Below are 24,539 nucleotides of genomic sequence, written 5' to 3' on the forward strand. Positions count from 1 at the left end.
GCCAGAGCGGGGGACGTGGGGGGACACGGGTGACACTGGAGGGGACAGGGAGGTGGCTGTGGGGGGGACAGAGAGGGGACGTGGGGGGACACGGGTGTCACTGGAGGGGACACGGAGGTGGCCGTGGGGGGGACATGGGGGCACACAGAGGGGGGACATGGGGGGACAAACAAATGGTCAAGGAGGGGACACAGGTGGACACGGGGGTGGGGCATAGAGGGACGATGGGGACAGCGTTGGCCATGGCCATGGAAGGGACATGAGTGTCACGGGGGGGAGGGGGGGGGATGACATCAGGTGACACTGGAGAGGACAAGGAGAGGGATATGGAAGGAGACATATGTGAGGGGACATGGCGGGGACAGAGAGGAGACATGGCGGGGACATGCAGGTGGCCATGGAAGGGACACGTGGGGGACACAGGGGACACTGGAGGGGACATGCAGGTGGCCAGGGTGGGGACCACAGGGGCCACCATGTCCTTGAGCTGGTCTACCAGCGGTGGGTCCCCCATGGCCACCAGCTGGTGGCCTCGATGGTGTCATTTCCCAACTGCCCTGTCCCTTGTCACCAGTGGACAAGCCCAGTCCCACCTGTGCGACGTCCCTGAGGTCCCACCAAAAACCTTGCTGGTGCCACCTCCCCCCCCAACATCCCTGCTGTCCCCTCCCTTTGGTGGTCCCTGGCTGGGGTCTCAGCAGTAGCTCCAGCTCACTCATACTGGGAGATGGGGGGCGGACCAGGTCCTCCCAGTGTCCCACCAGTGCTGACTGGAGAAAGGCCACCTTGACTACTCATACTGGCTGACACAGCCCAGGACACCAGTGCCACGTTGGTGGCTCACAGTCAGCCTGGTGTCCGCCAGGCCCCTGGGTGCTGCTGCCTACTGGCAGCGCCCAGCACCCCGACCGGCGGACCCCGCGCTTCCCCCTCCCTCCCGGAACAATGGCGCCGCCCAGACGGGGCTGCTCCTCGTCTCGGTGCACGCCAGGCGCGCTCAGCCATTGGCCGGCCGTACGCAAGCAACGTGCCTTCTCATTGGCTGACCTCGTGTGAGAGGCGGGGACATCCGCTGGCCTATATAAAGCGGCGCTGGCGCCGCTATCTCCTCCTTTCCGCCACTGCGGCCGCCGCGGAGGTGAGGCTGAATCTGGCAGCGCGGGACCCGAACAGGGGCTCGGCTCGGGGTCAGGGGAACGGCGATCTCAGGCCTGGCCTGCGGCCTTGTGCCGGGGGTCTCCGCCCGCTCTGCGCATGAGCCGGCCCCAGGCAGGGCCCCGGGCCTGTGCGGCCCCCGCGCATGCGCAGAGCAGGGAGTGCCGCACGTGTTGGGGGGGATCCCAGCCTAAGCCATCACCCGTCGGGGTATTCTGAGGGTCTCCTGCAGCCCCAGGGGGGTTCTGGGGCATCTCCCTTCACGGCATTAACTGTAGCCGGGGCAGTGGGCTCATTTTGGGGGTGCCCGGACCCCCGGGGGCTCTGGAGCCGCCCCACCCCACCGCAGTGCTAGAAAGAACCAAGGAGGAGGTGGTCAGACCCTCCCGCCTGTTGAGGGAGTTGGGGTCCCACCACCACCTAGGGCTTTAGAGCCCCCCGGAAGCAGCCCCATCCCCAGTTAAAGGCTCAGCACACCCCCCTAGATAATATGGGGGCACATACACATGCTGAGTCACGGGTGCAACTTCCAGCGCAAAAGGGGGGCCCTTAACTTTAGAGGGGCTCAATTCTTTCTTGGGCTAGCTGTCGCACGTGTGGGACTCCCCCTTTTATTTTAGGGAGGGGGTTCAGCAGGCCTGACCCCCCACAATATGCTCCTTCCACTCCCCACAGACCGCTGCCATGCCAGTTGCCCGCAGCTGGGTTTGCCGAAAAACCTATGTCACCCCTCGACGTCCCTTTGAGAAATCCCGCCTTGACCAGGAGCTGAAGCTCATTGGTGAGTTGGGGGGGGGCTGCTGAAGAATTGGAGGGGGTGCTTTGGGGGTCCCCCTGACCCCCTGTTCCCTTCCAGGGGAATATGGCCTGCGCAACAAGCGGGAGGTCTGGCGGGTCAAGTTCACCCTGGCCAAGATCCGTAAGGCAGCGCGGGAGCTGCTGACCCTTGACGAGAAGGACCCACGGCGCCTCTTTGAGGGTGAGGTTTTATTTCGGGGGTCACCCTTTTTTCTCCCTGGCACCCCCCTTTGGTGCCAGCTTTTTTCCCCACTCTTTGTCCTTACTCTTCCTTTTTTCACCCCTTTTTCATTCTTTACTCTTTTTTTCACAGTTTCCCCCTTTTCTCCCTGTTTTGATCACCCCATTTTTAACTACTTCCCCACAATTTTTCCCCCCATTTCCTCCCCTTGTTTTCTCTTATCCCCTTCTTTTTTTTTTTTTTCCTGCCCTGGTCCCCTCTCTTTTCTTTTTGTCTCTCCTTTTTTCTGGTCCTCTCCCTTTTACGCCCCTCACCGCCCACTTTGCCTCACTGTGCCCCCCCTTTTTTTGATTGTCCCATTTGGTCATCTTGTCCCTTGCTTTCTCCAGCTTTGCTCCATCTCACCCCCTTCTTTCTCCAATTCTTCTCACCTTGACCCTGTTCCTTCATATTTTCACCCCCTTTTTTCTTGTTTCTGTCCCTCTTTGCCCCCCTTCCCCCTGTTCCAGCTCCCGCTTTCCTTCTGCTCTTCTCCCCCGGGCCCCCTTTGCTCCATCTCATTCCTCTTTTTTCCTCCATTTCCTCCCATTCTGTCACCCCTTCCCTGGCCGTTTGCCTCTTGTTGCTGTCTTTTGCTCCTGTTTCAGCCTGTTCCTGTTCCAACCCATTTGGCCCCCTCTTCCCCTCATTTTGCCTGTTTTGGTCAATTTGCCCCTCTTCTGCCTCCATTCCCCCCCACCCCACCCCCCCCCCCCACCTGTTTCAGCCTGATTGCCCCCCTTTTCCCTGTGTTTCAGTCTGTTTTGACCCCATTTACCCCCATTTCATCCCCTTTGTGCCACATTTTCCCATGTTTCACCGTGTTCCCTCTGTCCCTCCTCAGGGAATGCGCTGCTGCGGCGGCTGGTGCGCATCGGGGTGCTGGATGAGGGGAAGATGAAGCTGGATTACATCCTGGGGCTGAAGATTGAGGATTTCCTTGAGCGGCGTCTCCAGACTCAGGTCTTCAAGCTGGGCCTGGCCAAGTCCATCCACCATGCTCGTGTCCTCATCCGTCAGCGCCACATTCGGTGGGTCCCTATGCCCCCCACCCCTCAGGGCCGTCCCAAACCCTGAGGGGCCCTTCCACAGCATGAGCAAACCCTCTCTGCACTGTGAGGGTCAGCCAGCCCCCAGCGAGGTCGGCAAGGTTCACTGCGGCTCTGCCGTACACCTTGTGAAGGGGACGGGGTCCAAGCACAGGTAACCCCCCCACCCTTCAAATCTGGGGGGGGCTGCATGCTGCCAAGCACCCCCCTAAATTTTTTGGGGGGCACACTTCAGTCTACACCCCCATACTGTGCTTCATCTCCTCCCTCTTCATCTGTCCTCCCAATTCTCACTGAAGACACACTGCAAAGAGGCTGGGGTCTACATCTGGGTGACCCCCCAAATTTTAGGGGGCCCACACACTGGCAGACACCACCCCTAAATTTTGGGGAGGCACATGTCAATCTGCACACCCATACTGTCCTCCTTACCCCCCAGCTCTCACTGCACACACCCTGCAAAGGGGCTGGGGTCTGTGCTCAGCTGCACAGCCTCAGCACCCTGCTGCTGGGAGCCCCTGCCCTAGGTAACACTGCTCCATAATAGGGAAGGGGCAACACTTTGCAAGAGTGTACCCCCAAAACAACGGTCCTGCAGTTAAGGGGTACCCCAAGATTTAAGGGGTGCACCCCAAAGTTTATGGGGACCCAACATTAACAGAAAGTACCGTTTCAGAGCCAGATCCCCATTCCCCAGGGCAGGATCTCCCTGCAGTGGGGTTGGGGTGCCTGGAGGGAGTTGCTGGTATGGTTTTTTTGGAGTGCTGACCCCCCCGATTTTGGGGTTCCCCCCAGGGTGCGGAAGCAGGTGGTGAACATCCCCTCTTTCATCGTGCGGCTGGACTCGCAGAAGCACATCGACTTCTCGCTGCGCTCTCCCTATGGGGGGGGTCGCCCTGGCAGGGTCAAGAGGAAGAATGCCAAGAAGGGGCAGGGAGGTGCAGGGGGGGGTGAGGACGAGGAGGAGGACTGAGCCCCCTGAAAACTGGGGGGACGACCCTGGGGTGAGAGCATGACGTGTGCTGTGGGGAAGGGGTTTGTGGGGGGACAGAGGGGTGGGGTTGGAGGTGTTGGGGGGGGGGGGGGGGGGGCAGGAGTTGGGGCGTGGGTGTTGGGTTTGGGGGTGCAAGGGTTTTGGGGTGCTGGGGGTTTTGGGGGGTTGGGTTTTGGGGTGCTGGGTTTCTTGAGAGGTTAGGAATAGGGGTAGAAAGTGGGGTTGGAAGTTTGGGGGGGCTTTTTGGGGGTGGTGGTGCATTTTGGGGGCCCCCCATGATGGCAGCACTGGGCGCTGAAACCCCTGACGATGTCTGTGCACCCCCCAGGGACCTTGACACCCTGGGGGGTCTGAGGGGGCCCCTGGGGGTGCTGGGTGTGTGTGTGCTGGTTTTTGAGGTCCCCACCACTAACCCCCCTGCTTTTTTTTCCAGGTCCCAGCTCCCAGAATTCGGGGTCCCCCTGTGGGGGTTAATGCCAATAAATGGAGTTGTCTCACTGGCTTCTCTTTTGTGTTTGGGGGGGGGCACACAGCAGCCTCCTGTGTTCCTTGGAGGCTTTTTTGCGGGGGAGGGGAGTCCCCAACCTTGGGGTGGGTCTGGATGCCTCAGTTCCTGGGAGGGTGGTTTTTTTTTTGGGGGGGGGGTGTCCCCCAGTTTTATGGGGGGTTATCTAGACCCCTCAATTTGGAGGGTTTGTCTGAGCACCTTGTTTTGGGGGGGGGGGGGGGGGGGGGGGCTGAGTACCTGGGTTCCCTGGATGATTTGGGGAGGGTCCCTAATGTTTTTGGGTTTTTGGGAGCCCTGATTTTGAGGGTGGGGTCTAGACCTTTTTGTTTTGGGGGGGGGGGGTGGGGGGGGTGGCCGAGTAGCTGAGGTCCCTGGATGATGTGGGGCGTGTCCTGCAACCTCGGGGTTTTTGCAACCTTGGGGCCTCCAAATGAGGATATTTTTTTTTTGGGGGGGGGGAGGCCTCGACTCAACCTTGGGGGTGTCTGAACCCCTCAATTTTTTTTTTTTTTGGGGGGGGGGCGGGCAGCAAGTGCCTGGGTTACTTGGGAATTTTGGCGTCCAGACTCCTCCGTTTGGGGGCGGGTGGGGCAGAAGCCTGGGCGTGTGGGAGGGTCTCTGGGTTGTGTCCCCCGGCGTGCGGGTTGGGATACCCGGCGGCCCTTTTCGCCACGCTCAACATGGCGGCGCCCGTAAGCCGGAAGTCTCGTGTCACGTGTGGCCGCATTCACCAATAGCCGCGCATCTCCGGGGAGGAACCGCCCGTTGGCCACGCCCCTTCGCTGTTGGCGGGAGAACGCGTCCTCGGCGTAATGTGCGCGGCTGGGGGGGTCCTGAGGGGGCAGGGGGGGTTCCCCGCTGTCTGGGGGGGTCTTGAGGGGTTGGGGGTTTCGGGGAGCTCGTAAGGAGCTGGGGGGAGCCTGAGGGTGTCTCTGAGGGGCCCCTGGGGACTGAGGGGCCTCTGAGGGGGTGCTGGGTCTGGGGGGGCTGTCCCCGGGCTGCTGGGGGGCCCCGGCGCATCCCCACAACCTCCCCCTGCTCCTTCCCCACAGGATGGAGGGGAAGCGGCCGGGGACGCCCGGGGGTCCGCCCCAGGCGAAGCGTTTGCGGGGGGGGGCGGGGGTCCCATCCCAGTTCGAGGAGGAGCTGGCGCAACTGGAGGAACTGGAGGCCGAGCTGGCAGCCGAGGAGCCCCCCCAGACCTCTGAGAGCCAGCCCCTAGGTGAGGTGGAGGACAGGGTGTGGGAGCTATGGGGTGGAATGGGGTGCTGTGGGGGCCGATGGGGTGCTGGGGGGCAGGGTGGGTGTGTTTGGGGTGTTGGGGGCGTGATGGGGTGCTATGGGACAGGCTGTGGATGCTGTGGGGCAGGATGGGGTGCTGGGGGGCAGGGCAGGTGTGTTTGGGGTGCTATGGGACAGGCGGTGGGGCAGGGTGGGGTGCTGGAGAGCAGGGTAGGGGTGTTTGGGGGTGTGACAGGGTGCTGTGGGGCAGGATGGGGTGCTGGGGGGCAGGGTAGGATGCTGGAGGTGCTGTGGTGTGCTGTGGGTCAGGACAGGCTCTGCCCCCCACCCCAGGCAGCCAGTTTGTGGGAGAAGTGAACGCCAAGTGGCGGCGCCCGGCCCTGCCTCTGCAGCCCCCCGACACCCTCTGCTTCCTGCAGCTCGACATCGACCACTACATCGGTCAGCACCCACAGGACCCCCCTGCCACCCATGGGACAACCCTCTGCACCCATGGGTCCCCTGGGGGAGCACTCAAACCCCCAAGTCCTTGAGGGCGGCACCTCAGGGGCCCCTCAGCACTCATGGGTGCCCTGGGAGGGGATGACACCTAAGCAACCCCTCGCCAGGGGAGTGTGTGACCCAGCCATGCCCCCTCAGGGTCCCCACTGCCTGGGATGTCAGGGGCCACCCAAGGCCCTGTGCCCATCCTCCGCGTCTTTGGGGTGACAGCAGCTGGCAACAGCGTCTGCCTCCATGTCCACGGCTTTTCCCCCTACTTCTACGTCCTGGGGCCGCCTGGTGAGTCAAGGACGCCCCCAACCCTCCTTCCCCCCCAACCCTCCTTCCCCCCCAACCCTCCTTCCCCTCCAACCCTCCTTCACCCCCCTTCCCCCCACAACACCCCATCCCGCCCCCAGTTCCACCTGGGGCTTCTCTAGTGGTTTGTATAAGGATTGTGCCTTGGACCCGCCTCGGGAGCCCCTAAACCCTTCTAGCCCCCTCCATAACCCCCTGAGCCCCCCAAAATCTGCCCCTCCCAGTTGCACCTGTGGATTAATGGCTCATCTATGGGTTGTGCTCACTGTGGGATGTGGGAGGGCCTCAGTGTTCCCACTGCCTCTCCCTTCTCCCCCCCCGGGGGTGCAGGGCCTCCCCATGACCCCTCTCTTTCCCTGTCCCCCTGCTCCAGGTTTGGGGGTGCAGCACCTGGAGGACCTGAAGCGGGAGCTGGATGCAGCGTTGTTGCGGGAGCAGCGGAACAGCAAGGAAGGGCTGAGCCAGGCTGTGCTGGCCCTGGAGCTGTGCCACAAGCAGAGTGAGTGATTCCCCCAGCCCCCCCATGCCAAGCAATGGGGTTCTGGAAGGGTTTGGGGGTGACCTGTGTGCGGGAAACCGTAGCATAGCTGCGCTATGGGGCAGGAGGAGCCCCCTAAGTGGCTGTGGGGGGGTTCAGGGGAGCTGCTGACACCCTGGTGCATCCCCCAGGTATGCTGGGGTACCAGGGGGGGCAGATGGCCCTGTTTGTGCGGGTGGTCCTGGCCCTCCCCCGGCTGATTGCCCCCGCCCGGCGGCTACTGGAGCAGGGGCTGCGCTGGGGTGGGCTGGGGATGCACCCTGCCCCCCCGTTTGAGGCCAACATTGACTTCGAGATCAGGTAAGGGACTCTACCGCCTCCCAGAACTGTCTCATGGGCTCCCCCATGTCCCCTGGGGTCCCCAGTTTGCTCCTCCCGATGCTTACCTCTGTCGTGGTTTCCCCCCATGTCCCCTGGAGTCCTCAAACTGCCCCCCAGGGTCCTCTGTCTGCCTCCCTGGGGTCTTTACTTGTTCCCCAGCATCTCTAAGCTACCCCTCTATGTCCCCATGTGCCCCCTGGGGCTCCCCCACTTCCTTCCATAGTCCCTTGTCTGCCCCCCTGGGGTCCTCATTTGTCCCCAGGCCCCCCCCCTCCCCTCTTAAAGTCCCCATCTGCCCCCCTGTGTCCCCCCACTTGCCCTCATCTGCCCCACCAGGGTCCCCCATTGACCCCCTGGGGTCCCCAAACCTCCTCAGTCTTGCCCCCCAGTCCTGCCCCCCTCCTTCACCCCCATTTCTTCCCCTCAGGTTCATGGTGGACACAGGGCTGGTGGGGTGCTGCTGGCTGGAGGTAGAGAAGGGTCAGTACCAGTTGCGGGGGGCCCCCACCAGCCCTGGGGTCCCCCCTGGGCACCCCCCACCAGTCTCTCTGTGCCAGCTGGAGGCGGATGTAGACTGGGTGGGGCTGCGGAGTCACCCTCCTGAGGGACCCTGGCTCTGTCTGCCACCCCTGCGCATCCTCAGCTTTGACATCGAGTGTGCTGGCCGCAAGGGTGAGAGGCAGGGGGGGACATCGCGGGGGAGGGGTGACATGGGAGGTCAGGAGGGGCAGTGGAGGAATGGGGGGGACTGAAGGGACAGGGGGATGGGGGGACATTGCGGTGCAGAGGTGACAGTGGGATGCAGGGGTGATGTTGGAGCATGGAGGTGACAGTGGGGGCACAGCGGTGATGTCGGGGCACAGGGCCAGGGGCTGGAGGGTGCAGGGGGGTGTCAGGGCACAGGTTGATGAGGGGGCGTGGGGTGACCCGAGGGTTCCTGCATGGCTCCCAGGCGTGTTCCCTGAGGCGGAGCGGGACCCGGTGATCCAGGTGGCGGGGGTGGTGCTGCGCCAGGGGGAGCGTGAGCCCTTCCTCCGCACCATCTTCACCCTCCTGCCCTGCGCTCCCATCCTCGGCTCCCAGGTGCTCAGCTTCCAGCGGGAGCGAGATCTCCTCCAGGTCAGTGGGGGGGACAGGGGGCTGGGGGGCTCCAGGAGGGGTTTAGGGAGCTCCAGGAGGGAGCTGGGTGGCTCCAGGAGCTTCCTGCGGTGTGTGGGAGGGTTCCAGGAGGAATCTGGGGGCTGATCAGGGGTCCCTGGGGGAGGCTCTCAGGGGGTCTGGTGGGCTCCAGGAGGAATCTGGGGTGTTTGGGGGGGCTGGGAGTTGGGGATGCTCAGGGGTCCTGGGGGGCTTTCAGGGGGTTAGGGGCCTGCAGCAGGTCCCTGGGGGGAGCTTGGGAGTCCTGGGGGTGTGTTGGGGGCTTGGGGGGGACTCTTGGAGGTCCTGGGGGGCTCCAGGAGGGGCCTGGGGAGCTCTTGGGGGTCCTTCCTGGGGTTGGGGGGGTTATGGGGGTCTGGGGGAGTTTTGGGGACACCTCTGATCACTTTTTCCACCCCACCTGCCATGTCCCCTCTCTCCTCCAGTCATGGGCTGAGTTTGTCCGGATCGTGGACCCCGACATCATAACGGGCTACAACATTCAGAACTTTGACCTGCCCTACCTGCTGCAGCGTGCCCACGTCCTCAAGGTGCCCCCCAACCTGCCCCATAGCCCCCAGCCTGCCTCGTGGCACCCCATGCCCCTCCCCCCAGCCCCTCCAGCCTGCCCCACAGCACCCTGCGGCCCCCAACCTGGCCGTAGAAGTCCGACCTCTCCCCTCCTCAACCTGTCCCACAGGCAGAACCCTTCCCCTGCTCCCCAACTCCCCTCATGGCCCCCCAACTGCCCTCGTTGCCCCCCAGGTGGAATCCTTCCCCTTCCTGGGGCGCATACGGCAGTGCCGCTCAGTTGTGCGGGATTCAGCGTTCCAGTCCCGGCAGCTTGGCCGGCGTGAGAGCAAAGTGGTCAGTGCCGCAGGGAGGGTGACGCTCGACCTGCTGCAGGTATGGGGGGGCCCGGGGGGACTGGGGTGGGGCTGGGTGACCCTTGATATGCTGCAGGTATGGGGGGCCCTGGGGAGCTGGGCTTGGGTGGGGCTGGGTGACCCTCAATGTGCTGCAGGTGTGGGGGGACTTGGAGGTGGGGGATTTAGGGGCTGTGGGTGCTGTCAGGTTGTCAGGGCAATTGTTGGGGTGTTGGGGTGCAGTCGGGGTGTCGGGGCACAGCTGGGTGCAGCAGGGTGCTGTCAGGGTGGCACTGGGGCACAGTCGGGCGCTGTTGGGGTGTCAGAGCTAAGTCAGGGTGCAATCGGGGTGCCGTCAGGGTGTTGGGGCACAGTCAGGGTGCGGATGGGGTGCAGTCAGGGTGTTGGGGTGCTGCCAGGGTGTTGGGGCACCCTTGGGGTGCTGCCGGGGCGCAGTGGGGTGCAGCAGGGCCGTGCACAGGTGCTGCTGCGGGACCACAAGCTCCGCTCCTACACCCTGAACGCCGTCAGCTTCCACTTCCTGCACGAGCAGAAGGAGGACGTGCCCCACAGCATCATCACCGACCTCCAGGTGGGGGGGGGGGGGGCAGGGGCACCCCAGGGAGGTTCTGGGGACTGTCCTGCCCCCCGTGTCCCCTCCTTCCTACCCCCGTGTCTGCTCCTGTCCCCAGCACAGCTTGGAGCAGACATGGCACTAGCTGAGCTGGCCATCTACTGCTTGAAGGATGCTGTCCTCTCCATGCCCCTCCATGTCCCAGCTGTGACCATGACATGTCCCTTTGTGTCCAGCATGTCCTGCAGTGTCCCTGATAGGTCCCCAGTGTATCTCCAGCACAGCTCAGAGCAGCTGTGGCGCCAGCTAGCTGTCTGCTGCCTGCAGGATGCTTTCCCCTGGTGTCTCCCCATGGCCCCCAGTGTCCCCTCACGTCCCTGTGTCTCCCCATGTCCCTGATATGTCCCCAACGTGTCCCCGTGCCCCCAGAACGGCTTGTAGCAGACACAGCGCTGTCTGTCTACTGCCTGGAGGATGCTGTTCCCCGGTGTCCCCTCATGTCCCAGCCATGTCCCTGGCTTGTCCCTGTGTCCCCCAATGTCCCTGACATGTCCCCAACGTGTCCCCAGAATGGCTCAGAGCAGACGCGGCGCCGGCTGGCCGTGTACTGCCTGAAGGACGCCTTCCTGCCACTGCGGCTGCTGGAGAAGCTCATGGTGGTGGTGAACTATGTGGAGATGGCACGTGTTACTGGTGTCCCCCTCAGCTACCTGCTGATCCGAGGACAGCAGGTCAAGGTGGTCTCGCAGCTCCTGCGGCAGGTCAGAGGGGGTGCAGGGACACTGGGAGGGACGAGGGGTTTGGGGGGCATGGGGACGGACACTGGGAGGGACGAGGGGTTTGGGGGGCATGGGGACAGACACTGGGAGGGACGAGGGGGTTGGGGGCATGGGGACAGACACTGGGAGGGATGAGGGGGTCGGGGGGCATGGGGATGGGCACTGGGAGGGATGAGGTGGGGACAGGGGACGTGGGGATGCGGGGACACAGGAGGGATATGGGGGCGGGCACCCCTGTGGCAGGGGGATCTGCACGCACCAGGGATGGTGGGGACACAGGTTGGGGAGCCATTGGGGTCTCAGCGAGGTGACTGGGGGTGCTGGTGCCCCCCCCCGTGCCAGTGACCCCCCTGTGCCCCAGGCGATGAAGGAGGACCTGCTGATGCCGGTGGTGAAGCCAGAGGGGGGGGAGGACTATGAGGGGGCCACTGTCATTGAGCCCCTCAAGGGGTGAGTGTGAGGGGACTGGCTCCGTGTGTGTCCCCAAACCTGTGACACCCCCAAACTCCTCTGTGACACCCCCTGACCCCCTGTAACCCACCCTGTGCCCGCCCAGGTACTACGACGTGCCTATCGTGACGCTGGATTTCTCCTCGCTGTACCCCTCCATCATGATGGCACACAACCTCTGCTACACCACCCTGCTGCCCCCAGGGGGGCCCCAGCGCTTTGGGTGGGAACTGGGAGGGACTGGGGGGGAACCGGAGGGGAACTGGGAGGGACTGGGGGGTACTGGGAACAGCTGGAATGGCTAGAGAGCACGGGGAGGTACTGAGAGGGGCTGGGGTAGGGTCGCGGTCACTGGGTGGGGCTTGGGAGGGGCTGGGGGGATCGGGGGCAGTGGGGACACCAGGAGGCAGCCGTGGGTGCCCCCACCCACGCTGTGACCCCCCCTTTTCCCCCTCCAGGCTGGGCCCCAGTGACTTCATTCGCACCCCAACGGGTGAGCTCTTTGTCACTGCCAGCGTGCGCAAGGGGCTGCTGCCCCGTGTCCTCGAGGGGCTGCTGGCTGCCCGCAAGAGGTAGGGACACGGGGGGTGGAAGCACACACGGGGGGGCAGGGGGGTATGGGAATGGGGGGGGACGTGAAGGAACAGGGGGACATGGGGGATGCGGGACACACACAGGTGGCCATGGAGAGGACATGGAGGGGGACACGTCCCCCTGAGGGATTTTGGGGTCTCCATATGAAGATTGGGGGTCCCTGGTGGGTTTGTGTCCCTCTGTGGGGTTCTGGGGCTGGGGTTGGCTGTGGGTCGCTGTGGGTCACAGCAGGTCCTGGCAGGGTGAAGGCAGAGCTGGCGCAGGAGCAGGACGGGTTCCGGCGGCAGGTCTTGGACGGGCGGCAGCAGGCACTGAAGGTCAGCGCCAACTCAGTCTATGGCTTCACCGGTGCCCAGGCTGGGCGCCTGCCCTGCCTCGAGATCTCCCAGGTGAGCCCCGTGGCTGCCTCACAGCGCCCCACTGCTCCCCGTGGCACCCCACCGCACCCCACGATGCCCCACAGCACCCAACAGATCCCCACAGCACGTGCTGTCCCCAACACAGCCTCCCTCGGGCTTCTTGGACCCAGCACTGGGCTTTCCCCAAACCCCTCAGGCAGGTGGGGGGCCCCTGCCCCTCAGCCCTCCCTGCCTTACGCCCCCCTCTGCCCCACAGCCCCCCAATGTCCCTGTGTGTGTCCCCAGAGTGTCACCAGCTTTGGGCGCCAGATGATCGAGCGGACGAAGCAGCTGGTGGAGAGTAAATACTGCCTGGCACAGGGCTTCCCTGCAGATGCCAAGGTGGGCTGAGGAGGCTTCTGGGGGTCCTGGGTGGGTTCTGAGGCATTCGGGAGGGCCCTCGGGGGGGATGCCGAGGGGCTGGGGGGGCCCCAGAGGGCAAATCTTGCCTGGTGCTGGGTTGCCCTGCTGATGCTAAGGTGGGTCCTGGGAGGGTGTGGCGGGTCCTGAGGGTTTTCCGGGGCATCCTAGGGAGTTTTAGGGGGTCCTGAGGGGGTTTTGGGGCATCCTGGGGGGTTTATAGTGGGTGCTGAGGGGATTTGGGGGGGGTCCTGGGGGCGGTTTGGGGGTCTTGGGGAGAATTGAAGGTCCCAGGGGGGGTTTGGGGAGGGGTCCTAGGGACAGTTTGGGGGTTCCAGGGGCAGATTTGGGAGTTCCCGGGGTTTTCAGGGGTCCCGGGAGGATTTGGGAATGCTGGGGGGGAGATGTAGGGGTCCCGAGGGTGACCCTGAGGCCATGCCCTCCCAGGTGGTGTACGGGGACACGGACTCGGTGATGTGCCGGCTGGGGGTGACCTCGGTGGCTGAGGCGATGGCCCTGGGGCGGGAGGTGGCCACCTGGGTCTCCAGCCACTTCCCCTCCCCCATCAAACTGGAGTTTGAGAAGGTCAGAGGGGCCCGGGGGGGTCCCCATGTCCCCAAGGGGGGTTCTTAGATCCCTGGGGGGGGCGGTCCTCATGTCCCCAGGTATGTCCCTGCATTCTTGTGAGGGTCCCTGGGGTGGTCTCCAGGGAGACCCCCACATCACTGGGATGGTCCCCATGTCCTCAGGGATGTCTGTGGGGTCCCCATGTTCTTCTGAGGGTCCCCATGTCCCAAAAGTTTTCCTGGGGGTCTCCCTAAGTCCTTGGGGCATCCCTACAGCCCCAAAGCTGTCCCTTCAGTGACCCCTGTGTCCCTGGATGGTTCCCATGTCCCGGGATGGGGGGGGTCCCCACATTCTGAGGTGGTCCGTGCTGAGGTTGCCCCACCACAGGTGTACTGGCCATACCTGCTGATCAGCAAGAAGCGCTACGCGGGGCTCTGCTTCTCCTCCCGCGCCGAGGCCCACGACAAGCTGGACTGCAAGGGGCTGGAGGCCGTTCGGCGTGACAACTGTCCCCTGGCTGCCAACCTGGTCACCGCCTGCCTGCACCGCATCCTGCTACACCGGTGAGGGGGTGCAGGGTGGTCCTGTGGGGCGGGGAGGTGTCCCTGTGAGCACTGTGTGCCGCACGGTGTCCCTCCATGAGAAGGGGCGGGGGGGAGGGGGGTCATCATGTGTCCCCGGTGGATGGGGTATGGGGTGCAGGGGTCCCCATGTGTGCCCCCCATGGATGCTGTGAGGGCAGGGGGTCCCCATGTGTCTTCTGTGGGTGCTGTAGGGCCCTGTGACACCCCCCATCCTCCTCTCCTTAGGGAAGCTGTGGGGTGATGTGGGCATCCCCCAGCGCCCCCAACCCCCTTTTCTCCCCCAGGGACCCCAAGGGGTGATCTCAGACCTCCTGGGGCAGCTGGGGGTCCCCCAGCACCCCCTGTGTTGCCCCCCAGGGACCCTGCGGGGTGATGTGGGCATCCCCCAGCCCCCCTGAACCTGCTTTTTCCCTCCAGGGACCCCGATGGGGCGGTGGCCCACGCGCAGGAGGTGATCTCGGACCTGCTGTGTAACCGGGTGGACATCTCGCAGCTCGTTATCACCAAGGAGTTAACGAGGGCGGCCAGTGCCTACGCAGCCCCCCAGGCCCACGTCCAGCTGGCCGAGAGGTGGGGGGACCCTTTGGCAGCACCCCAAAACCAGCACCAGCAAATGGGGACCCCCGGGTGGGCACACTGGAAGAGGCACCCCAAAAGGGGGATCCCAAAATGGGCAACTGAAAGTAGAGACCCCCAAATGGGCACCCCGAAATGGGGGTTCCCCAAATAGGCACCTGAAAAAGGAGACCCCTTACATGGGCACCACAAAACAGATCCCCCCCCCCCCCCCCCCCCAAATTTGGCACCCTATACCCCCTCCCCAAACTGGGCACTTTTATGGGGCACCTGCAGGTGGGTGTCCCGAGACTGGGGGAGGGGGTGACCAAAGTGGGGTGCCCCCCACCCATGGGTGCCTCCCTCCCTGCCCTTAGGATGCGGCAGCGGGACCCTGGCAGTGCCCCCAGCTTGGGCGATCGCGTCCCCTATGTCATCGTCACCGGCGCCAAGGGGGTGGCTGCCTACATGAAGTCTGAGGTGGGGAGTGTGGGGGGGGGGCACCTAGGGTTGGGGTGGGCATGAGTCGGGGGGGCTCATCCTGTGAGGCACACACGAGGGGGGCCATGATGGGGATTTGGGGTGGCTTGTGAGGGGGTGGGGGGACATGGGGGGGATGTAATGGGGGCTGGGGAGCCCAGGGAGAACATGGAGGTGGTCCAGAGATGAGCAGAGGGATGAGGCACCAGTGGGTTTCTGGGAGGACAAACTGGGGGTGTGATGGGACAGAGGGACATCGGGGGGTGCTGGGGGAGTTCCCAAAGCCGCTGCCTGCCCCCCTCCCCGCCCCCCCTCCAGGATCCCATCTATGCCCTGGAGCACAACCTGCCCATCGACACCCGCTACTACCTGGAGCAGCAGCTGGCCAAGCCTCTGCTCCGCATCTTCGAGCCCATCCTGGGCGAGGGCCGGGCCGAAAGCGTCCTCCTGCGTGAGTCACTCCAAAGCCAACGCTGGGGGCACCCCAAAACCCACCCGAGGACCCCAAATCCCACCCAGGGCTCCCACCAGTACCCCCTTGAGCCCATCCTGGGCAAGAGCAGGGCTGAGAGTGTCCTCCTGCTTGAGTCACCCCAAAACTGATACTGTGGTGAACCCAGAAATGCTCTTGCACCCCAAAACCCACCTGGGGACCCCAAACTCATCCAGGGGACCCCGAAATCCCACCTACACCCCATTGGTCCCAGCTGTATGGACAGCAGGGCTGAGAGTGTCCTCCTGCCTGATTACCCCAAAATACACGTGGGACCCCAAAATCCTTCTCAGGGGACCCTAAACCTCACTGGGGGCACCCCAAAACCTGCTTGGGGACCCCAAAACCCACCAGGTGACCCCAGATACCCCCCAGTCTCCCCCAAATCCCCCACCCCCACCCTAGGACCCGCTCTGGGGACCCACAGCACAGGGTGCCCCTGGGGAAGGAGGGGGGTAGATTTAGAGGCTCCCAGGGGTGTGGGAGGATTTGGGGGGCTCTAGGGGGGTTGGGGATTTTGTTGCCCCCCCCCCCGACTCCTTTTTTTCCCCACAGAGGGGGAGCATACCCGCTGCAAGACAGTGCTGACAGCCAAGGTCGGGGGGCTCATGGCCTTTGCCACCAAGCGCAGCACCTGCGTGGGGTGCCGGGCCATCCTGACTCACCATGGTGAGTAGGACCCTCCCCCCAAGAATAACGGGGACCCCCCGGGGGCTGCTGCCAGCTGCCCCCCGGTCCCACCCCAGGCAGGATCAGGTCCCAGTTGTCCCCCGTTTCTCTCCCCACCCTGCCAGGTGCCGTGTGTGACTTCTGCCGGCAGCGACAGTCCGAGCTCTACCAGAAGGAGGTGGGGGTCCTGGATGCTTGGGTCCATATTTTGGGGGTGTCTCGACACCTGGGTCCCCCCTTTTTTTTTTCGGGGGGGTAGGGGGTGGAATGCCTTTTCCCCCTTTTTTTGGGGTATCCTAAACTTCTGGGTCCCCTCTTTGGGGCACTCCTGACGCCTGGATCCCCCTCTTTTTGGGGCGGTGTCCTGGACACTTGGGTCCCTTTTTCGGGGGGTTCCCTGGATCTCTGTTTTTGGGGTGGTCCCTGATGCCAGCCTTTGTCCGCAGGTGTCCCAGCTGGCAGCGCTGGAAGAGCGCTTCTCCCGACTCTGGAGCCAGTGCCAGCGCTGCCAGGGCTCCCTGCACGAGGACGTCCTCTGCACCAGGTGACCTTCTTGAGCTGCCACCCCGTGTGTCCCCCACGCTATCCCGAGGTGCCCCACATCCCCCTGTCATTGTCCGTGGTGGTCCTCAACATTGTCCCCAACATTGCCAGTGTCCTCCCACCATCCCCCAATGTTCTCCATGCTGTCCCTGGGTCTCCCGTGTCCCCTTGATGTCCCCAGCATCCCTGATTTTGTCTCCAACATTGTCCCCAATGTCCCCCCATGCTGTCCGTGTCCCCCAATGCCATCCCTGTCCCCTCCTACACTGTCTTTGTGTCTCCAATATCCTCCCCATATACCCCCACAATGTCCCCAATACCATCCCTGTCCCCCCAACTCTGCCCCTGTCGCCCCTCACATGTCCCTACGTCCTCAACGCCATTCGTCTGCCCCCCGTGATGTCCCCAATGTCCCCCCATACTGTCTCTGTGTCCCCAGTGCCATCCCTGTCCCGTCTGCTGTCCCCAGTGTCTCCCTACACTGTCTTTGTGTCTCCAGTGTCCCCCTCATACACCCCCACAATGTCCCCCACACCATCCCTGTCCCTCCCCCCTGATGTCCCCGTGTCCTCCCAGCCGCGACTGCCCCATTTTCTACATGCGGTGGAAGGTGCAGAAGGACCTGGACGCGCAGGAGCGACTGGTGGCCCGCTTCGGCCCCCCCAGCTGGTGAGGGGAGGCCGCTCTGGGGTCCTGGGACCCTCCGGGACTCCCCTTCCGCCCCTCCCCTGGCGGGATTTGGGGCGTTTTGGTGGGTTTTCTACTGTGAATAATAATTAAAAAAGCACTGATTTTGAGTGGTTCTGTGGCTAGGGGCGGGGCGGGGTGTGGGGGTAGGGGAGAGGCCCTGGGTCCCCTTTAAGGATAATGGGGGGTGGGATGGGGGTCGTTGGGATATCTCGGGGAGCGGGGTGTCTAGGGGAGGACGGCTAGTGCGGCCGGCGTCCTCCCCGCCACGGCGGGGCGCTCCGTTCAGGGGCGGAGCCTGCTGTGGGCGGGGCGCTTCGTGATGGGCGTCTCCCCGCCTGTGCGCACCCTCCGAGGCGGAGCTGCACCGGGGCGGGGCTTCCCAGTTGACTGACATCGCGCCTCCCAATCGTAGCCCGGCGGGCCCGTCCGCCGCTGCTCCGCGCGGTGGGGCGGGGCCGGGCGGCGAGCGGCGGCCGTACCGCCCAATGGGCCGCGCCTCTAGCGAGCGACGACCAATGGGGTGGCGCGGGGGGCGCTCTCCGCCGCGCCCCCAGTATAAAGGCAGCGGGCGGTGAGGCGGGGGCTGCTCCTCGCGCTCACAAGATGGCGGAGGCGGCGAACTGCATCATGGAGGTGAGCGGGGACCGGGCCCAGGGGATGCTGTAACGGGGCCGAGGGGCGTTTTAATGGGGCCGGGGGGGGAGCCCTGGAGGAGTCCTGAGGGGCCTATAGTGGCGGCGGCGGTTGGTTAATGGGGCCGGGGTGGGGGCTGTGAGGGGCCTGTAGTTGGGATGGCGAGGCCTACAATAGGGCCGGGGGGCTCTGAGGGGGCCGCGGTGGGGTTGGGGGGCTTCGGGGGGGCTCCAGAATTAGGCCGCGGGCGGGACTCGTGGAGCCAAGGGGGTCCGTAATGCGCCCGGGGGGTCACATAATGGGGTGAGGGCTCTGTCGGGGGGGTCTAGGGGTCGGTTAATCGGGGGGAGCGGGGGGAGGCGGGCTCCAGGGGGGCCGTAATACTCCGGGGGTCTGGGGATGAGCGGCTCGGGGGGGGGGGGTGGGCGTAATGGTGCTGGGGGTCTATAATGGGTTCGGGGGGAGGGTAATGAGGCTGGGGGGGGGGAGGGCAAGGAGGGGTCCTGACGCGGGGGTGGCCTCACGCGCATGTGGGGGGAGGGGCCACGTGGCGGTGGGGCCACGTGGGGGGCCCGGACACCCCCCCCCCCCCCCGACACCCCCTCCTCGAGGCCCCTCCCCCGCCACGCGGCTCCCGCCACAGTGGGAACAAAGGGGGGGGGGGGCGATAGGGCAGGGTCTGTCGTGACAGCGGGGACCCTGTTGTGAGGGGCTGAGTTTTGGGGGGGGAGCGTGATTGGAGAGGGTCCTGTCGTAATTGGCGGGGGGCAGTGTATTGAGCGGGGCGTGTCGTGATTTGGGAGGTCCTATTGTGACAGAGGCGTGACCCAGACCCGTCGTGGGGTAATGGTGGGGTGGACACAGGAGCTGCTGCCCCCCAAACCTGCCTGTTCCTCTCCCCTGCTGAATGAGCTGCCCCCCACTTTGAGGTCTGGAGCCCCCCTGTAATGGGGTTCTTTCCCCCTCAAATCACCACTTCCCCCCTACAGGCCCCCCAAATAGGTTCCTGTCCCTTCCAAATCCTCAGTGCCCCCCAGACAGGGGTCCTCAGTGCCCCCGAGATTCTCAGAGTCCCCCCAAAATGGGTTCATGAGTCCTCCAAACCCCCTCTGGCCCCCTAAATCAAGGTCCTGAGCCCCCAAACCATCAATGCCCTCCAGATTGAGGTCTTGAACCCCAAATCCTCACTGCCCCCTAAAAAGGGTTCCTGAGCCCCCCAAACCATCAGTGCCCACCCCAAACCATCACTGCTCCCTAAAATGGGCTCCTAAGCCCCCAAAATCTTCACTGCCACCTGGAATCAGAATCCTTAGACCCCTCCAAGCCTTCAGTGTCCCCTCTAATTTATTCACCACCACCCCAAAGCCCCTACCAGCCCCCCAACGGGCTCTCCTCCCCCCACCATGGGGGCCCCCCCGGCCTGTTTCGGGGGTCCCCCGGCCTCCCCCGGGGTTGACATTTCTCCCTTCCTCTCTCCTAGACGTTTGTAGCCACCCTGGCTAACGGGATGAGCCTCCAGACGCCGCTAGAAGATGTAAATATCCTTTAAACCCCCCCAAAAACCACTCCTCCAGGACTCCCCAAAACTTCCAGGGCCCCCCCAAACCCCTGTACACCCATGCACCCCTCCCTTGCAGCCCTGTGTATGTGCGAGCAATAGGACTTGGGGGGGGGATCCCAGGGCTACTGGGGGTGTGTGTCTGATAGGGGTCCCCTCCCTTTTTCCCCTCCCCCCCCCCCACACCCCTGTGCCCCTCTCCCCCAGGTTTCGTGCCCCCCCGGGGAGAGCAGCACCAAGCCCTCGGCCGAGGAGATGACCTCCAAGGATTACTACTTTGACTCCTACGCCCACTTTGGCATCCATGAGGTACTGGGCACCCTCGCAGAGCACCACAACCGCCCCTGCTCCTGGGCTGAGGGGGGCTGTGGCACACCCAGGAGGGGGGGTTGGGAGGTGCCCTTCCACCCCCTCTGTGCTCACCGGAGGGGCAGGAGTGGTTTTGTGGGGGGTGCTGTGGGGTCATTAGTGAGTTTGGGGGGGCTGTGGGGTTGTTAGTCCCCCCAGATTTTCTTGGGGGCCCCTCTCCCCATTTCTTTGGCCTGTCCAGTGATGCTGAAGCAGAAGGTGGTTTGAGCGGGGGACTCGGGACTCTGGGACCTGCTGCTAATCCTGGCTGTCACCCAAGGGATGCTCTAGGGAGATATCATTGGGTGAGGGGTGTCAAGATTTAGGGCCCCAACAAATCTGTACCACTCCCTCATGAGGAGATGCTGAAGGACATGGGAGGCTTGTGTGGGGTGCTAAGGGGGACTGGGGGAGTTTGGGGTTGCAGCCCCCCCCCCCCAGTGCCCCCCTGGGATATTCTGAAGGATGAGGTGGGTTTAGGGGGTGCGGGAGGGGGTTTGTGACAGCTCAGGGGGTCTCAAGGCAGCTCAGGAGGGGTTTGGGGGGGTCAGGGGTGGTTTTGAGGTGCAGCCTGCTACCCCCCAGGAGTTGCTGAAGGATGAGGTCGCCTGGGGAGGGACTTTGGGAGGATTAGGGGAGCCCAGGGAGACTCAGGGCAGCTCAGGGGGACTGGGAGGACTTTGGGAAGGTTCAGGGGGGAAGCTGGGGTGCAGGTTCCCTCAATCCTCCCCCCATTGCCTCCCCCCCTCCCACCCAGGAGATGCTGAAGGATGAAGTGCGGACGCTGACCTACCGCAACTCCATGTTCCACAACCGGCACCTCTTCAAGGACAAAGTGGTGCTGGATGTCGGCAGCGGCACTGGCATTCTCTGTATGTTTGCTGCCAAAGCTGGTGCCCGCCGCGTCATCGGGGTGAGCCAGGGGGTCCCTAGGGGGGTTGGGGGTCTCCATGTGGTTTGGGGGCCTCTGGCTCATCTTTGTGCCCCCACCCATAGATTGAGTGCTCCAGTATTTCCGATTATGCCGTCAAGATAGTCAAGGCCAATAAGCTGGACCATGGTGAGAGAACTCCTAAGTGCCCCCCCGGACCCCTAACTGCTCCCCAGATAACCTTGGGACCCCAAACTACTGGCCCTGACCCCTAAATGCCCCCCAGATACCCCTGGGACTTCTAACTGCCCCCTCAGATCCCCTACCTGGCCCCCCACTTTCTTTCTAGTCCCTCTAACTGCCCTGCTTGGTTCCTAACTGCACTTCCAAATAACTGCAGGACCCTTAAGTACCTCCCCGACCCCCTGAAGTGCCACCCAGTTATACCTTGAGCCCCCTAACTGCCCTCCTGAGACCCTCTGGGTCACATAAGTGCCCCCAAACTGTCCGTTTTCCCTAACTGTTGCTCTGGTTACTCCAGCTGCCCCCCATCAGCCCCCCCAAGCTGTTCCCTCCCTGACTACTCCTTTTCTTACCTGCCCCACAGTGGTCTCTATTATCAAAGGGAAGGTGGAGGAGGTGGAGCTGCCAGTGGAGAAGGTCGACATCATCATCAGCGAGTGGATGGGCTACTGCCTCTTCTATGAGTCCATGCTCAACACAGTCATCTACGCTCGTGACAAGTGGCTGGTCAGTCTGGGGAGGCCCTGGGATGCCCCCTCCAACCCCCCTCCATGGCCCCCATCCCTCTGCAGCTCCCACAAATCCACCTCATTCCATCCAGTCCAGCATCTGCAGAGTCTGGGGGGAGGCCTGGAGCCACCCAGGAACCTCCTCGATCCCCCAAACCGCCCCACCTCCCCCCCCAAATCTCCATGTCTATCACCTTCATCCATGTGCACAATGAGTGGCTGCTGAGACCAGGGAGTCCCCTGGAACCCTCCCCAGACCCCACAGACTGCCCTCAGCCCTTCCCAGCCAGATTTTGGGGACACCCAGTCCCTCCCCTGGCTGCGCTGACCCCCACCATGTGTCCCCCAGACCCCTGACGGCCTCATCTTCCCTGACCGGGCAACGCTGTATGTGACAGCCATAGAAGACCGGCAGTACAAGGACTACAAGATCCACTGTGAGTAGAGGAACAAGGGGGGTTTGGGGGGGGGTCCAGGGGGAACCTTGTGTGCCCCCCACCCCCCGCCATGGCCATTTTAACCCCCTGCAGGGTGGGAGAACGTCTACGGCTTTGACATGTCCTGCATCAAGGACGTGGCCATCAAGGAGCCCCTTGTCGATGTGGTGGACCCTAAGCAGCTTGTTACCAATGCCTGCCTCATTAAGGTGGGTTTGGGGGGGTCACAGGGACCTCCCCAACCCCTTTGGGAGGGTCACAGGCTGGCTTAGCGCTTTGTTATCCCCAGAGTGGGGTGTGGGGGGCTCCCTGTGGTTCCCCTGGCTGTGGGAGGCAGGTTTGGGAGTTCTGGTGCCCCTCCAGAAAGCCAAGCAGGGAGATTTGGGTGTGCCTCCCGCCCCCCCCCCTCCCCCCACCCCCCAGGAGGAGGCTGTGTGGGACCCGCGCCTGCCACGTGCCCCCTGCCCTGCAGGAGGTGGACATCTACACGGTGAAGGTGGAGGAGCTGACCTTCACGGCACCCTTCTGTCTCCAAGTCAAGCGCAACGACTACGTGCACGCGCTGGTGGCGTACTTCAACATCGAGTTCACGCGCTGCCACAAGCGCACGGGCTTCTCCACCAGTGAGTGGGGGGGGGCGGGGCCTGCCGCGGGGGGGCGGGGCCAGCAGCAGGTTTCTATCGCTAACCCTGCTGCTGCAAGCAAACCAGCTTCACCAGGGGAGCGGGGTGGGGGATCCCCTTGGGGCGGGGCCAGCCGCAGAAGGGGCGGGACCACCAGCAGGGCCCTATCGGGTTCATCTGCTGTGGGCCAGTGTGGAACCAAGGTCCTAGGGGGTGTGTCTTAGCCGAAAGGGCGGGGCCAAACGCTCAGTGTCATGGAGGGGTGCTCCCCTTGGAGCAGGGGGTGTGGCCTGTGGGGAGGTGGGGCAGGATCAGGGGCGTGGCCAGCAAAGGGGGTAGTGCCTCAGGGTGGGTGTGGCTAGTGCTGGTGCTAAGCAGGCAGTCCGGTGCTGCCCTGTGGGTTTGGGGGGTCACCGGGGGGGTCTGCTCACCCCAGGGGCCTCCACGTGTGTCCCTGTGGGGTGTCCCCTGACCCCCAGAGGTGTCCCCCCACGGCATCCCTATGGTGTCCCCAGGCCCTGAGTCCCCCTACACACACTGGAAGCAGACTGTGTTCTACATGGAGGACTACCTCACCGTCAAGACTGGGGAGGAGATCTTTGGCACCATCACCATGAAGCCCAACGCCAAGAACAACGTGAGCAGGGGGACCTCGGGGATATGGACAGGGCTTTTGGGCATGGGGGAGGGCCTTGGGGACAATGGAGGAACTTTGGAGAGGATCTTGGCAATACTAGGAGGGCCTTGGGGACATTGGGGAGGGCCTTGGGGACAACAGAGGAACATTGGAGAGGACCTTGGGGCAACCAGTGACCTTGGGGACAAGGGCAGGGCCTTGGGGACACTGGGGGGAGGCTGGAAGCTCTGGTGGTCTTCACCGTCTCCATGAACCCAGTGCTAAATACAATGTGGGACATTGCAGGGGCGCCTTGGGGACAGAGGGTGTTGCTTTGGGTTTGGGGGGCCCTCTGAGAGGTGGAGGGACCCCTCATGTTTTGGGGGACCCCTGACCCCTCTGTTCCTCTGCAGCGTGACCTTGACTTCACCATCGACCTGGACTTCAAGGGGCAGCTCTGCGAGCTCTCCTGCTCCACTGACTACCGCATGCGCTAGGGTGGGGGCCTGGCACCCCCGAAATGGGGAGGGGGCACCCCCACAATGGGACACCCCTCCTCCCATCAAACCAAGGGACCTCCCTCAGCCTGGGGGTGTGTGGTGGCATCCCCATGTCCCTGTGGAGGGCTTCAACACACACACACATACACACACACACACACACACACAAATCCAGGGGGGTTTCCCCCAAATCGCCCCCCTGACACTATAGGTGGGGTCCTGTAGCCCTGCCCCCCCCTTGTCACTGGGGAGTCCCCAGATACCTTTCCTGTTGCCACAGGGGGCTGCCCCAAATTCTTGCCCCTGCTGGGGGAGCAATGTGTGTCCCCCATGAACCCCCATGGCCCTGGGGTGGTCTCCTGCATCACCTCCCCAGTAAAAAGGGGTCCTGGGGAGGGGGGCTCATGTTAGGGGAAGCCCCCACTTGTCTTTGGGGGTTTCCAAGTGTTGTCCCTCCCTGACTTGGGAGGGGTCCTGTGATTTTGGGGGTGGGGGGCTCTCCCTCTTGGTGGGGGGGCACGGTCCCCAGTGTCCCCTCATGGATCTTTTCAGCTGCCCCCCCCCCAATCTTTGGGGGGGGTGGGAGGGTCCCTGTTGCCATCCCATCCCATCCTGTTCCCTGCCCCCAGCCTCCCCCAGCCCTGGGTTCCTTTGGGGGGAGCCAGTTTTGTGGGGCTGTGGCAGGGGGGCCCCTTGTGTCCCATCTTCCCCCCCCCCCCCCCCCCCCCCCCTTTCGTAAGTTATGTTTTTATATGGGGCTGTTGCTGAGGAATAAATGCAGCTGAACGGGGCTGGTGTCACACAGGGGGGCCTACTTCCAGGTGGGGGTCCCCAGTGTC

General features: G+C 63.8%; 3 protein-coding genes across 7 annotated transcripts; all 3 read left to right on the plus strand.

Moving 5' to 3' along the window:
• The first annotated feature begins 1,029 nt into the window (after positions 1-1,029).
• On the plus strand, positions 1,030-4,713 carry RPS9 (ribosomal protein S9). Its single transcript, XM_080391856.1, has 6 exons — positions 1,030-1,138; positions 1,831-1,936; positions 2,012-2,134; positions 3,018-3,204; positions 4,018-4,226; positions 4,650-4,713. The coding sequence occupies exons 2-5, from the start codon at positions 1,840-1,842 to the stop codon at positions 4,193-4,195; spliced, it is 585 nt and encodes a 194-aa protein (XP_080247982.1). The 5' UTR covers positions 1,030-1,138; positions 1,831-1,839; the 3' UTR covers positions 4,196-4,226; positions 4,650-4,713.
• A 547-nt stretch (positions 4,714-5,260) lies between these two features.
• POLD1 (DNA polymerase delta 1, catalytic subunit) lies at positions 5,261-17,459 on the plus strand. Its single transcript, XM_080391825.1, has 26 exons — positions 5,261-5,538; positions 5,777-5,946; positions 6,300-6,407; positions 6,606-6,746; positions 7,138-7,263; positions 7,434-7,602; positions 8,051-8,295; positions 8,576-8,742; positions 9,207-9,311; positions 9,526-9,666; positions 10,108-10,218; positions 10,770-10,961; positions 11,341-11,429; positions 11,536-11,652; positions 11,888-12,001; positions 12,265-12,412; positions 12,668-12,763; positions 13,229-13,366; positions 13,736-13,911; positions 14,350-14,502; positions 14,865-14,967; positions 15,286-15,418; positions 16,016-16,129; positions 16,255-16,307; positions 16,576-16,673; positions 17,249-17,459. Coding segments are annotated over exons 1-26 (3,306 nt in total). The 5' UTR covers positions 5,261-5,536; the 3' UTR covers positions 17,346-17,459.
• A 390-nt stretch (positions 17,460-17,849) lies between these two features.
• PRMT1 (protein arginine methyltransferase 1) lies at positions 17,850-24,490 on the plus strand. 5 transcript variants are annotated; one of them, XM_080391849.1, is made up of 11 exons: positions 17,901-17,995; positions 19,476-19,529; positions 19,761-19,862; positions 20,659-20,814; positions 20,898-20,961; positions 21,380-21,522; positions 21,874-21,961; positions 22,055-22,170; positions 22,434-22,584; positions 23,064-23,221; positions 23,614-24,490. In XM_080391849.1, the coding sequence occupies exons 1-11, from the start codon at positions 17,966-17,968 to the stop codon at positions 23,695-23,697; spliced, it is 1,146 nt and encodes a 381-aa protein (XP_080247975.1). In that variant the 5' UTR covers positions 17,901-17,965; the 3' UTR covers positions 23,698-24,490. The 5 variants fall into 5 exon arrangements, with proteins under 5 accessions (XP_080247977.1, XP_080247979.1, XP_080247975.1 ...); XM_080391850.1 differs by having other exon boundaries at positions 23,100-23,221; XM_080391852.1 differs by lacking the exon at positions 17,901-17,995 and adding an exon at positions 18,904-18,924.
• The last annotated feature ends 49 nt before the right edge of the window (positions 24,491-24,539 follow it).

Source organism: Falco punctatus (assembly GCF_963210335.1).
Source record: "Falco punctatus genome assembly, chromosome: 6".
NCBI lineage: Eukaryota > Metazoa > Chordata > Aves > Falconiformes > Falconidae > Falco > Falco punctatus.

Excerpts from the sequence above, each read along its gene's own strand:
- RPS9 (XM_080391856.1), top strand. The coding sequence starts at position 1,840 with ATGCCAGTTGCCCGCAGCTGGGTTTGCCGAAAAACCTATGTCACCCCT. Across the intron at positions 1,937-2,011 it reads CCAGGAGCTGAAGCTCATTG|GGGAATATGGCCTGCGCAAC; the intron begins GTGAGTTGGGGG and ends GTTCCCTTCCAG. Across the intron at positions 3,205-4,017 it reads ATCCGTCAGCGCCACATTCG|GGTGCGGAAGCAGGTGGTGA; the intron begins GTGGGTCCCTAT and ends GGTTCCCCCCAG.
- POLD1 (XM_080391825.1), top strand. Across the intron at positions 10,219-10,769 it reads GCATCATCACCGACCTCCAG|AATGGCTCAGAGCAGACGCG; the intron begins GTGGGGGGGGGG and ends ACGTGTCCCCAG. Across the intron at positions 13,367-13,735 it reads TCAAACTGGAGTTTGAGAAG|GTGTACTGGCCATACCTGCT; the intron begins GTCAGAGGGGCC and ends GCCCCACCACAG.
- PRMT1 (XM_080391849.1), top strand. The coding sequence starts at position 17,966 with ATGGCGGAGGCGGCGAACTGCATCATGGAG. Across the intron at positions 17,996-19,475 it reads CGGCGAACTGCATCATGGAG|ACGTTTGTAGCCACCCTGGC; the intron begins GTGAGCGGGGAC and ends CCTCTCTCCTAG. Across the intron at positions 19,863-20,658 it reads CCCACTTTGGCATCCATGAG|GAGATGCTGAAGGATGAAGT; the intron begins GTACTGGGCACC and ends CCTCCCACCCAG.